At 44.5% G+C, this 12,591-nt stretch overlaps 1 protein-coding gene across 1 annotated transcript in view; it reads left to right on the forward strand.

Moving 5' to 3' along the window:
• LOC124743682 overlaps positions 1 to 12,591 on the forward strand; it is a 125,439-nt gene that overhangs the window by 27,930 nt on the left and 84,918 nt on the right. The window contains exon 2 of the mRNA XM_047248858.1: positions 3,451 to 3,673. Coding sequence (XP_047104814.1) covers positions 3,451 to 3,673 — 223 coding nt within the window. The remainder of the gene's footprint in view (positions 1 to 3,450; positions 3,674 to 12,591) is intronic.

The following is a 12,591-nucleotide window of genomic DNA, read 5'->3' on the forward strand; positions in this document are numbered from 1 at the left end:
AAAAACCGTAGAGGGAGATCAAGAGATGAATACAGTAAGCAGATTCAGAGGGATGTAGGTTGCAGTAGTTACTCGGAGATGAAGAGGTTTCCACAGGATAGAGTAGCATGGAGAGCTCCATCAAAACAGTCTCAGGACTGAAGACCACAATAACAACAACAACGAAGAGAGCAATTCGAATGGCCACAGGCTTCTCTGAGTCGCATAAGAGCATCAGGGGAACGCTGTAAAGGCCAAACTAGTCTCAGCTATTACTCGAAATTCTATCTATATAGGGTGACGATCCAGTAAAAAGTTTGGAATCAGAGATTAAACTAGAGCCACCTACGTATTTCATTCTTCCCGTGTACAATACGCAAAGCATTGAGGAACCCCTCGTGTGTAGTACAAGGGAAAGCAGCCTGTAACAAGCATTTCATCTACATCTACGTACGTACTGCCCCGGCCAATACACGGTGAATGCAGGAGGGTTCAGTCCGCCACTATTAGTCAGTTCCATTCCACTTGTGAATTTTATCAGCAGGTTTTCGCGAACAGAACATCGTCTTCCCTCCACGAATTCCCGTTTGACGTCACCAAGTATCTTAGTAACAATCGCGTGTCTATCGAACCTACCGGTAACAAGTCCAGGAGCACTCCTCTGATTTGCCTCGACATCTTCCTACAGTTCGACTTGGTGGACGTACCACACACGCGACCAGTACTCAAGAATGGACCGCACAATTCTTCTATACGCGGCCTCCTTTGCAGGTGAGCTACACTTTCCTGTAACCGAAGTCGACCATTCGCCTTACCTGTTACCGTCCTTACGAGCTCCCTCCATTGCCCATCGCTTTGCAGCGCTACTTCTAGGAATTTCACTGATCAGTTCTTCCGTTACTGCTTCAACATGGATACAGGTTCTCTCTCCCAAAATGTTAGCTAACCACACACATAACAATGTAGATTAGAAAAAGACGTTACGAAAATTAACATGGAAAATACCGCCAACAGTTCCCTATCCACAACAATGCCAACCACAACATCTCATTTCTTTTACACTTAAGAGACGAAGAAACTGGTACACCTGCCTAATATCGTGTAGGGCCCACGCGAGCACACAGAAGTGCCGCAACGTAACGTCGTATGGACTCGACTAATGTCTGAAGGTGTGCTGAAGGGAACTGACACCATGAATCCTGCAAGGCTGTCCATAAATCCGAAAGAGTACTACGGCGTAAAGATCTCTTCTGAACAGCAATCGTATCATCTAGACGTATCAGGGGTCCCATATCACTCCAATTGCACGCGCCCCACATTACAGAGCCTCCACCAGCTTGAACAGTCCCCTACTGACAAGCAAAGGTCCGTGGATTCATGAGGTTGTCTCCACACACTCACACGTCCATCCGATCGATACACTTTAAAACGAGGCTCGTCCGACCAGCCAACATGTTTCCAGTCATCAACAGTCCAGTGTAGGTGCTGACGGGCCCAGGCGTGGCGTCAAGCTTTGTATCGTGCGGTCACGAGGGTACACGAATGGGCGCTCTGCTCCGAAGGCCCATATCGATGACGTTTCGTTGAATGATTCGCGCACTGACACTTGTCGATGGCGCAGAACTGAAATTTGCAGCAATTTGCAGAAGGTTGGGGCTTTCGTCACGTTGAGCTATTCTCTACAGTCGTCGATGGTCCCATTCTTCCAGGATCTTTTATCGTTCGCAGCGGTGTCGGAGATTTGACTTTTACCAGATTCCAGATATTCACGGTACACTCGTGAAATGGTCGTACGGAAAAATCCCCACTTCATCGCTATCTCGGAGATGCTGTGTCCCATAGCTCGCGCGCCGACAGGAACGCCACATTCAAACTCGTCTTGATTAACTGACATTGTAGCAGCAGTAACCGACCTAACAACTGCGCGAGACACTTTTTGCTTACATAGGTCTTGCCGACCACAGCGCCGTATTCTGCCTGTTTACATATCTCTGCATTTGAATACGCATACCTATACCAGTTTCTTTGGCGGTTAAGTGTATAATGCTTCACTAAGCTGAAGCGTTATGCGTCGGAGATGAAAGGTATGGTACTGAACGTATCATTAGAGTCGACGCTGAAGAGTTTTAACGAATGACGACATTTGAGACTGTTCTTGAAAATGCTGCAGTATTGAACAAGATTTTTGTTTAAAAAAGACGAGTAATTCATGTCACACCTCAAAAACTGCAGAAAATGTGCAAAATCAGAAAAACTGGATGAAGCAGGAGTGCTAATCCCGTAAGTTTAGCAGCAGGAAAACTTCTATGAAGTACTGGCGGAGGTAAAGCTGTGAGGAGGGGTCGTGAGTCGTGCTTGGGTGGCTCAGTCCGGAGAGCAAAATGGAAAGTTTCCGAGTTCGAGTCCCAGTCCGGTTCGCAGTATCATTCCTTCAGGAAATTCCAAGTAGCTGGTTTGCTGTACATCAAAGTCGTCGCTAAATTATGGATGTAGAAGCCCACATTTGGTTACTAGAATCGTAACAGCAGAAGGTACAGAAAATAACTAAATTGTACTTTCTGTGTGTATTCTGAATACAGGCAGATTATACGATTGCGTTGTTAGCTGACTGATGACTATACAAGCTGTAGTACGCAGAGCCTCCAGTTGTGCCATCAACAGTGGCTGTCATCTGACTGGACGTTGAGTCGAACTAAAGCTTAGATGACATGTATAGTTACATTCTAGCCCTCTTCAACTCTGTACCAGAGCTCAATGGCTGGTGAGTTTTGAAGTGCCCGTTTCTTAGCAACACGTGACAAGGTGCTTTCAATGGGTGAGAGGTCTGCAGAACGTGCTGGAGGTAACAGCCCAACACTCTCTGTATCGATGTACGTTGGGACAGCATGGGTAACATAGAATGAGATTTTCACTCTGCAGTCGAGCGTGCTCTGATATGAAACTTCCTGGCAGATTAAAACTGTGTGCCTGATTGAGACTCGAACTCTGGACCTGAAACTTCCCTGCAGATAAAATCGGTGCGCCCGACTGGGACTCGAACTCGGGACCTTTGGCTTTCGTGGGCAAGTGCTCTACGAATCGAGGACTTGCCCGCGAATTCAAAGATCCCGAGTTCGTCCGGGACACGATTTTCATCTGTCAGGAACTTAATATTTTGCTGGAGACAGAATGACGCAGATCTCGAAGATAGAGAACACTGACCAGTCTTAACATGTCAGAAATTTAACGATTGTTGTGAAAGTTTCCAGCCATTTACTGTGTAGCAAATGGCTCCGCGTACGACGACACCAGGTGCCGGAGATATATGAGAGCGATCAGTTCAACCTGGCAACCTTCGGTCTCGGTGGAGTCGATTTTTTTTGTGTTGCAATTTCAATGGCTGCTAGTGACCGTCTAGGCAGTAGTAGTCAAGAAGAACCTGTGTGATCAGTCAGTGTGCCAGCCTAATGGGTACTGGAAATCGTTTCGCAGGAAATTATTATCTGTTCGAAACGTGCGAGAACCTGGAGGCGCCGTCCGTCGCGGTGCCGGCCGCCACACGGCTGGTGCCGCGCAGAGGCCACGAGGAGGACGAGGAGTGCGGCCGCGCCCTCGCGGAGGTCCGCCACCTCACGGAGGACAGCTCCAGGGAGCTCACCAGGGGCCTCATCCGCGGCGTCGCTGCCGACTGCATTCGCTCTTGCTCCGTACAAGGGTACGTACGCCACTGAAAGAACCAACCCATAGTCGTACGTGTAATCCTCTTCTCCAGTTCTCATATTTGTTCTCTGACCTATCTTTACTACCTCCATTTTCCGAGACTAATATTAGTTAGTGAGTAGACGGGACGAAACTTTGGTCACCTAGGAGACATCAAGGTAAGACCTTGTGACACCGGCTGAGAACTTGATAATGACAGCTGGAGTTCATAAGACTCTTCAGGTTTCTCATACAGAGCTGAACTTCCCTTAAAGTTACCAGTTGAGCAGGTGGGAAGGGGAATGGCAAAGGGAGATGAGAGGAAAAAGAGTAGTGAAGGGAAGGCATTGATGAAATAGAAGGCTGTGTAGAGCTGGAGTGGGAGCAGCAAGGGGGTGCGAGTGTGGAGCAAAAGGAATAGCAAAGGCTCGGCCAGGGGGCTTATGGGAAGGTAAGATAATTGCCAAAGAGTTCCCACCAGCTCAGTTAGGGAAAATCTGGTGCTGTTAGTAAGGATCCAGATGTCCCAGGCTGCGAAGCAGTCACTGAACTGAGGTCCAATGTATTGGGCAGCGTAATCAGCAACTGGGTGTCCAGCTGCCTGTTGGTCACAGTTTGTCATGCGGACTGACAGCTTGTTTTTTGTCATGTCCCCATCGTATTCCTGCGTGTTCCCACAAGCAACACTGCACCCTCCCCCACCGCTTCCATGCTATCCTTCCTCCTTCCCCACCCTCCTACTTACCACCAGCACTCACGGATTGCTTCTCCCATCAGACACAGTGGTAGTCATATGTGTGTAGGTGAGTTTACAGTTATACTCTGCAACAATACTTCTGCACTCAGTGGTCCACCGAATGGGACTTAAGTCCACAAAGTCCACATGATTTTGGATCTGCTGGTAAGTAATAACATGACACAAACCGATTTAAGCCTGTCATCATGACCAAGAGGCCACGCACGATGATATAGTCACAACATTCACCCAGTCGACAACTTGGCACCCTACATCGTCCTATTTACCAGTTTGAGTTGGGGTGATGGTGCATTTCACTGTGTTAGCTTTGCATCTTTTAAGTCTACGTAGATTGTCACAAAACGAAATATACTTCATCAACCTCAAACAGAACCACTTGCTATGAAACTGTATTTGATGACAGGTTGTTAACTGGGAATGAGCAAGAAAAGCTTATTATGCCATAGAGGTGAAACACCAGGTTGTTGCCTGTCCAGTTTCTTGTCATATCTGGCGCGTTCTCACTGAAGAACTGGTTGCCATCCTCTCTGCTCACATTTTTTGGCTGCAGTGACATCAGACAGTCCACTGTAGGACAAACAATGCTTTTCATACTATAATGGCCTAAATCGATGGCCCCACTGAAACACTCTCCTGACCATCCATTAAATAATTTTTTATACCTCCCAACGCTGACAACGTGGGAGGGACTATTTTTCCTTTCACTTCTACACTGCCTGTGACTGTTTCACCTGTTAGCACCTCAGGGGGTGTCTGTCTCTGCAAATTACACAGTATTTTTTCCCTCCACTAGTATTCTTAGGCCAACCTTCCAGATATCTTGATGCCACATGCCAAACTACTGCCATGATTGGGATTTTTGTGGGCACTGTCTTCCTCCTGCGCTTCAATGAATTCTTGTAGCTGTCGTATTCCGAAAATTAAGCAGTTAGAAACAAAATTGAAATCCCTCGTGATTCCAGGTTTGGATCATGATGTAGTTTTCGCTAACCTCTCTTTAATAAAAGTTTACATCCATCTACATACACTATGTGATCAAATGTATCCGGACACCCCGAAAAACAAACGTTTTTCATGTTAGGTGCATTATGCTGCCACCTACTGCCAGGTACTCCATATCAGCAAACTCAGTAGTAATTAGACAGCGTGAGAGAGCAGAATGGAGCGCTCTGCGGAACTCAGGGATTTGGAACGTGGTCAGGTCGTTGGGTGCCACTTGTGTCATATGTCTGCACGCGAGATTTCCACACTCCTAAACATCTCTAGGACCACTGTTTACAATTTGATAGTGAAGTGGACACGTACAGCACAAAAGCGTACAGGCCGACCTCTTCTTCTGACTGACAGAGACTGCCGACAGTTGAAGAAGGTCGTAATGTGTAATAGGCAGACATCTATCCAGACCATCACACAGGAATTCCAAACTGCATCAGGATCCACTGCAAGTACTATGACAGTTTGGCAGGAGAATTTCATGGTCGAGAGACTGCTCATAAGCCACACATCACACCAGTAAATACCAAACGACGCCTCGCTTGGTGTAAGGAGCGTAAACATTGGACAGTTGAACAATGAGAGAGACAAACCACGGTACACAATGTGGCGATCCGATGGCAGTGTGTGGGATGGCGAATGCCCAGTGAACGTCATCTGCCAGCGTGTGTAGTGCCAACAGTAAAATTCGGAGGCGTTGGTGTTATGGTGTGGTCGTGTTTTTCATGGACCGCTTGTTGTTTTGCTTGGCACTATCATAACACAGGCCTACATTGATGTTTTAAGCACCTTCTCGCTTCCCACTGTTGAAGAGCAATTCGGTGATGGCTACTGCATCTTTCAACACGATCGAGCATCTGTTCATAATGCACGGCCTGTGGCGGAGTGGTTAAACGACACTAACATCCCTGTAATGGACTGGTCTGCACAGAGTCCCGATCTGAATCCTACAGAAAACTTTTGGGATGTTTTGGAACGCCGACTTCGTCCCAGGCCTCACCGACCGACATCGATACCTCTCTGAGAGCAGCACTCCGTGAAGAATGGGCTGCCATTCCCAAAGAAACCTTCCAGCACCTGATTCAACGTATGCTTGCGAGAGTGGAAGCTGTCATAAAGGTTGGACCAACACCATGTTGAATTCCAACGTTACTGATGGAGGGCGCCACGAACTTGTCAGTCATTTTCAGCCAGGTGTCCGAATACTTTTGATCATATAGTGTAGGTTTCCTCTGCTTCCTACTCTTAACCATTATTTTAATTTGCAAACTTAATCACAGTGAATAGAACGTGTGTAGTAAGATGACACATCACTTGTCTGACATTCACTGACAGCAGCAGTTGGTGTAAGGTGTGAGACGACTCATCATTCACTCAGAGTGACAGTCGTTCTCAGTCCTGGCGGTTAGAGTCTCTTTAAGAACAGTACTGTTACGCTGACTTTTGTCGCTATGGCTGGCACATCGTTCCCTCCAGACACATGCACAATGAGCGTTGACAAACCAGTACCCTGGGTAACTTCATTCATGGTCTGTTAATGTGCTTGTCCAAAAGTGATAGATCACTTCTGCCATTCCGTAAGATCTACACGTCGACCCGCCTTAATTTACTGATCTGTCACAAGCGACCTGCACGAGCACACCACGATTACCACCCCAGTGTTGTGGCTGAAGTCAGTGGCGGGGGTCACGTGACTGCATGGTACCAGTCCTGCAATATCTGTAGCATTCCAAAGCAACACGTGTGCTCAGTTAAGCTGGTAAACAACATTTTGTCTGGTGGGTTTATGTCACGTTTTGCAAATTGTATGAGGCTTGCAAAATTTTTGAGTACACCTATTTTGGCTAATAGTGAGCATCGTGTTGGAAATCAAGAAGTGATTGCCCACTTTGTTTTTAATTTCACTCAGAAAAGTTATCAACAGGTCAGTTTCTTTCTACAAAGACCAAAGCAGATCAATGCTCAGTTTGTAGACCTGGTATAGAAGGGGTCTGTGTTCGGTTCCAAGTACTGCGAAGTATTTTACCTCGGAGGACTGGAATGGGGTGCCCTCAGCCTCGTGATGTCATTTCACGAGCTGATTGCGTCCGAAAGACCGGCTCCAGGTCCTGGATGTCGACAGTGTGCTGGAGAGCGTTGTGGCGGTCGCACACTCCTCCACGCCCCTCCCACGGCGCCACTGGCAGAAGATGACGCGGCGACCGCTCTGTCCCCACTGGGGCGCCAGGACAAGAGCGCAGAGTTTGTTAGCGTAAGTTTATTCTTACTGCTAGTGACATTCGTATATGAGTGAGGCTACGACAACTGTTCACCGAATATTTATAAATTTTGTGTCTTAGTTCCTCATTCGGACATAACTTTGCTTTAAAATCATAAAGGAAACACCTTCCTGACGTTCGGCAGCTGTTATTCGCTTAATATCAAACTGGCTTTCAGCTCCTTAACTCATCGTCAAGTGTCAACGTGACGCTGACCTACAAACTGAAAGCCGGATTGTGATTAAATAAACACCAAGAAAGTGTTTGCAGTACGATTTTCCTGTCGTGTTCTGTCAGACACTGAGTACTGTTAAGTTAATTCATTTTCTTTTCTTTCAAATGGTCTTATATCTCAACGATATTAAATCGTAGAAAACAAAGTTACCTGTCAGGTTATTAAGTGAAGAAATCAGTCTGAACTGTGAAATGTAAAGGTGTAACTTAATTAGGAAATGAGTCACTAGACGTAGCTGACGGGTTCTGATACTTGGACAGCAAAATTACTGAGCTCGGAAGAGGTAGATCTACATGTACGTGATTACTCTGCTATTCACAATAACGTGCCGGGCAGAGGGTTCAATGAACCACCTTCAAGCTGTCTCTCTACCGTCCTATTTTCGAACGGTGCGCGAGAAAAACGAGCACTTAAATTCTCCTGTGCGAGCCCTGATTTCTCTTACCTTATACTGATGATCGTTTCTCCCGATGTAGGTGGGTGACAACAGAATGTTTCCGCAATCGACGGAGGGAACTGTTGATTGAAATTTCAGGAGAAGATCCCGTCCCAGCGAAGGACGCCTTTGTTTTAATGATTGTCACTCCAATTCATGTATCATGTCTGCGGTACTATCTCCCCTATTTCGCGATAATACCAAACGAGCTGCCCTTCTTTGTACTTTTTCGATGTCATCCGTCAGTCCCACCTGATACAGATCCCACACCGCACAGCAATACTCCAGAATAGGGCGGACAAGCTGGTGTAAGCAGTATCAGTAGTAGACCTGTCGCACCTTCTAAGTATTCTGCCAATGAATAGCCGTCTTTGGTTTGCTCTACCCACAACATTATCTATGTGAGAGTTCCAGTTTAGCTTATTTGCAATTGTAGTCCCTAAGTATTTAGATGAATTTACAGCCTTCAGATATGTGTGACTTACCGCGTAATAGAAGTTCTTCAGATTTGTGTGACTTATCGCGTAATCGAAATTTAGCCGATTTCTTCTATTACTTGTGTGAATAGCTCCACACTTTTCTTTATTCAGGGTCAACTGCCACTTTTCGCACCACACAGATGTCATATCTACTTAATTTTGCAGTTCGTTTTGGTCATCTGACGACTTTAGAAGACAGGAAATGACTGCTTAATCTGCAAACACACTGAGACGGCTACTCAGATTGTCTCTATAGATCAGGAACAGTAGAGGGCCTGTAACACTTACTTTGTTCAAAAATGGCTCTGAGCACTATGGGACTTAACTACTGAGGTCATCAGTCCCCTAGAACTTAGAACTACTTAAACCTAACTAACCTAAGGACATCACACACATCCATGCCCGAGGCAGGATTCCAACCTGCGACCGTAGCGGTCACGCGGTTCCAAACTGAAGCGCTTAGAACCGCACGGCCACACCGGCCGGTAACACTTACTTGGAGAACGCCGCATATTACTTCTGTTTTACTCGATTACTTTCCGTCTGTTACTACTAACTGACCTTTCTGACAGGAAATCACGAATCCAGTTGTGTTTCACAAGAACGATATTTTCTGAAGCCGTGCTATGTGTCAATAAATCGTTTTCTTAGAGGTAATTCGTAATGTTCTAATACAGTATATGTTCCAAAACTCAACTTCAAATCGACGTTAGTGATAAGGGCCTGTATTGAGCTGATTACTCCTATTTCCCTTTTTGGGTATTGGTGCTACTTGAGCAATTTTCCAGTCTTTAGGTACGTATCTTTCTATGAGCTAAATATGGGGCTATTGTATCAGCTTACTCTGAAAGGAACCTGACTGGTATACAATCTGGCCTGGAGGCCTTGCCTTTTTTAACTGAGTTAAGCTGCTTCGTTACACCGAGGATATCTACTTCTATGTTTCTCATCTCGGCAGTTGTTCTTGATTGGAATTCAGGAATATTTACTTCGTCCTCTTTGGTGAAGGAGTTTCGGAAACTCTGCTTTAGTGGCACAGTCATCAGTGTATACACCGTTTTTATAGCGCAGTGAAGGCACTGGTTGCGTCTTGCCACTGGTGTGATTTATGTATGCCTAAAATCTCTTCGGGTTTTCTGCCAGATTCCGAGACAGAGTTTCGTTGTGGAAATTATTAAAAGCATCTCGCATTGAAGTACGCGCTATATTTCGAACTTCTGTAAAACTTTACCATTCTTGGGGATTTTGCGTTCTTTTAAATTTGGCATGCTTTTTTCGTTGCGTCTGCAACAGCGATCTGACCCGTTTTGTGTACCATGGGGGTCAGTACTATCACTTATTAATTTATGTGTTATATATCTCTCAGTTGCCGTCGATACTATGTTTGATATCATTCCACATCTTTTCTACGCTTACATGATCAGATGGGAAGGACTGGAGACTGTCTCTTCAAAAGACGTTAAGAGCTTTTTTATCAGATTTTTTTTAAATAGGTATACTTTGCGTTTCTTTTTTATGGTTGTAGGTGTTACGGTATTCAACCTAGCAGCAACTACCTTGTGGTCGCTAATCCCTGTTTCGACATGATACTATTTGTGCAGGATTTGTTGCTCACAGGTCAAGTATGCTTTCGAAACAATTTACTCTTCGAGTGGGCTCATTAACTAATTGTTCAAAATAATTATCTGAGAAAGCATTCAGTAAAATTTCGGATGATGTTTTATTCCTGCAGCAGGCTTTAATCGTATAATTTTTCCAGCATATCGAGGCTAGATTAAAGTCACCACCGAATATAATTTTATGAGTGGGGTACTTATTGGAAATGAGACTCAAGTTTTCTTTGAACTGTTCAGCAACTATATCATCTGAGTCGGGGATAGGTAAAACGATCCTATTAATAGTTTAGTCCGATTGTCAAGTACAATCTCTACCCATACTATTTCGCAGGAACTATCTACTTCAATTTCGCTACAAGGCAAACTACTTCTGACAGCGATAAATACTTCACTACCAACTGTGTTTAATCTATCCTTTTTGAAAGGTCGATTGAAAAATTTTCGGCTGAACTTATTTCCGGCTTTAGCCAGCTTTCCGTACTATTTCAGCTTCAAAGCTTTCTATTAGGGCTTTCTGGTTCTTTCCCAAAACAGCTACGACAATTCACAACTACAATACCAACTGTTACCACAATTGCCTTACTGTGTTTTACCTGACCCTTTTTAGACAAACTCCTTTTCTGTGGTTTCCTGAGACCCTCTAACCTAAAGAAGACCCTGTAACCTAAAAAAGAAGAAACAGGAGTCAGTATAGAAGAGATACGGGATCCAGTATTACTATCGGAATTTAAAGAGTTTTGGAAGACTTAAGATCAAATAAAGCAAAAGGGGATAGATAACACTCCATCGAAATTTTTGAAATCATTGGGGAAGTCAAAAGTAAACGATTATTCACGTTGGTGTGTAGACTGTATGAGTTTGAGGACATTCCATCTGACTTTTGAAGAAGCATCTTCAACATAATTCTGAAGATTGCAAGACCCGACAAGTGCGAGAATTATCGCACAATCATCTTAACATGTGATAATCCAAATTTCTGACAAGAATAATATTCAGAAGAAACAAAATTAAAATGGAGGATCCATTAGATGACTGTCACCTTGGCTTTAGGAAAGGTAAACCACTAGAGAGGCAATTCTGACGTTGCGGTTGATAATGGAAGCAAGGAAGAAAAAATCAAGACACTTTCATTGGATTTGTTGACCTGGAAAAAGCGTTCGACGAGGTCAAATGGTGTAAGATGTCCGAAATTCTGAGTAAAATAAGGGTAAGCTATAGTGAAGAGCGGGTAGTATACGACATGTACAAGGATCAACAGGGAACAATGAGAGTGGAAGACAGCGATGTACTCTTTCGCCCCTACTGCTCAATCTATTCTTCGTAAAAGCAGTGATGGAAATAAGAGAAAGGTTAAAGAGTGAAATTAAAATTAAAGGTGAACGGATATCAAAAATAACATTTGCTGATGACCTTTCTGTCTTCAGTGAAAGTGATCAAGATTTACAGGATTTTCTGAGTGGAATGAACAGTGTAATGAGTGCAGAATATGGACTGAGAGTAAATTGAAGAAAGACGAAAGTAGCAGAAATGAGAACAGCGACGAACTTAACATCAAAATTGGCGGTCAAATTAAGGAATTCTGTTACCTAGGCAGAAAAATAACCCATGACAGATGGAGCAAAAAAGGACAAAAAATGCAGACTAGCATAGGCGAAAAGAGCATTTCTTCCCAAGAGGAGTGTGTCAGTATCAGACATAGGCCCTAATTTGTGAAAGAAATTTCTGAAAATGTACGTTTGGAGCATAGGATTGTATGGTAAGTGAAACATGGACTTTCGGAAAACTGGAAAAGAAGAGTATCGAAGCATTTGAAATGTGGTGCTACAGAAGACTGCTGAAAATTAGGTTGACTGATGAGGTAAGGAATGAGGTGGTTCTCTGGTGAGTCAGTTAGGAGAGGAATATATTCGAGCACTGACAAGAAGAGGAGACAAGACTGTAGGACATCTTTTAAGATATTGGGGAATAGCTTCTGTGGTACTAGAGGGAGCTGTCGACGGAAGAAATTATAAAGAGAAGCAGAGATTGGAGTACATCCAGCAAGTAATTGAAGGCAAATGTTGGAAGTGCTACTCTGAAATGGAGAGATTAGCACAGGAGAGGAATTCATGGTGAGGTGATTCAAACTAGTCAGAAACCTGGTGGCTTAAAAAAAGTGCC

The sequence above is a fragment of the Schistocerca piceifrons genome, unplaced genomic scaffold (genome assembly GCF_021461385.2).
Source record: "Schistocerca piceifrons isolate TAMUIC-IGC-003096 unplaced genomic scaffold, iqSchPice1.1 HiC_scaffold_2510, whole genome shotgun sequence".
NCBI lineage: Eukaryota > Metazoa > Arthropoda > Insecta > Orthoptera > Acrididae > Schistocerca > Schistocerca piceifrons.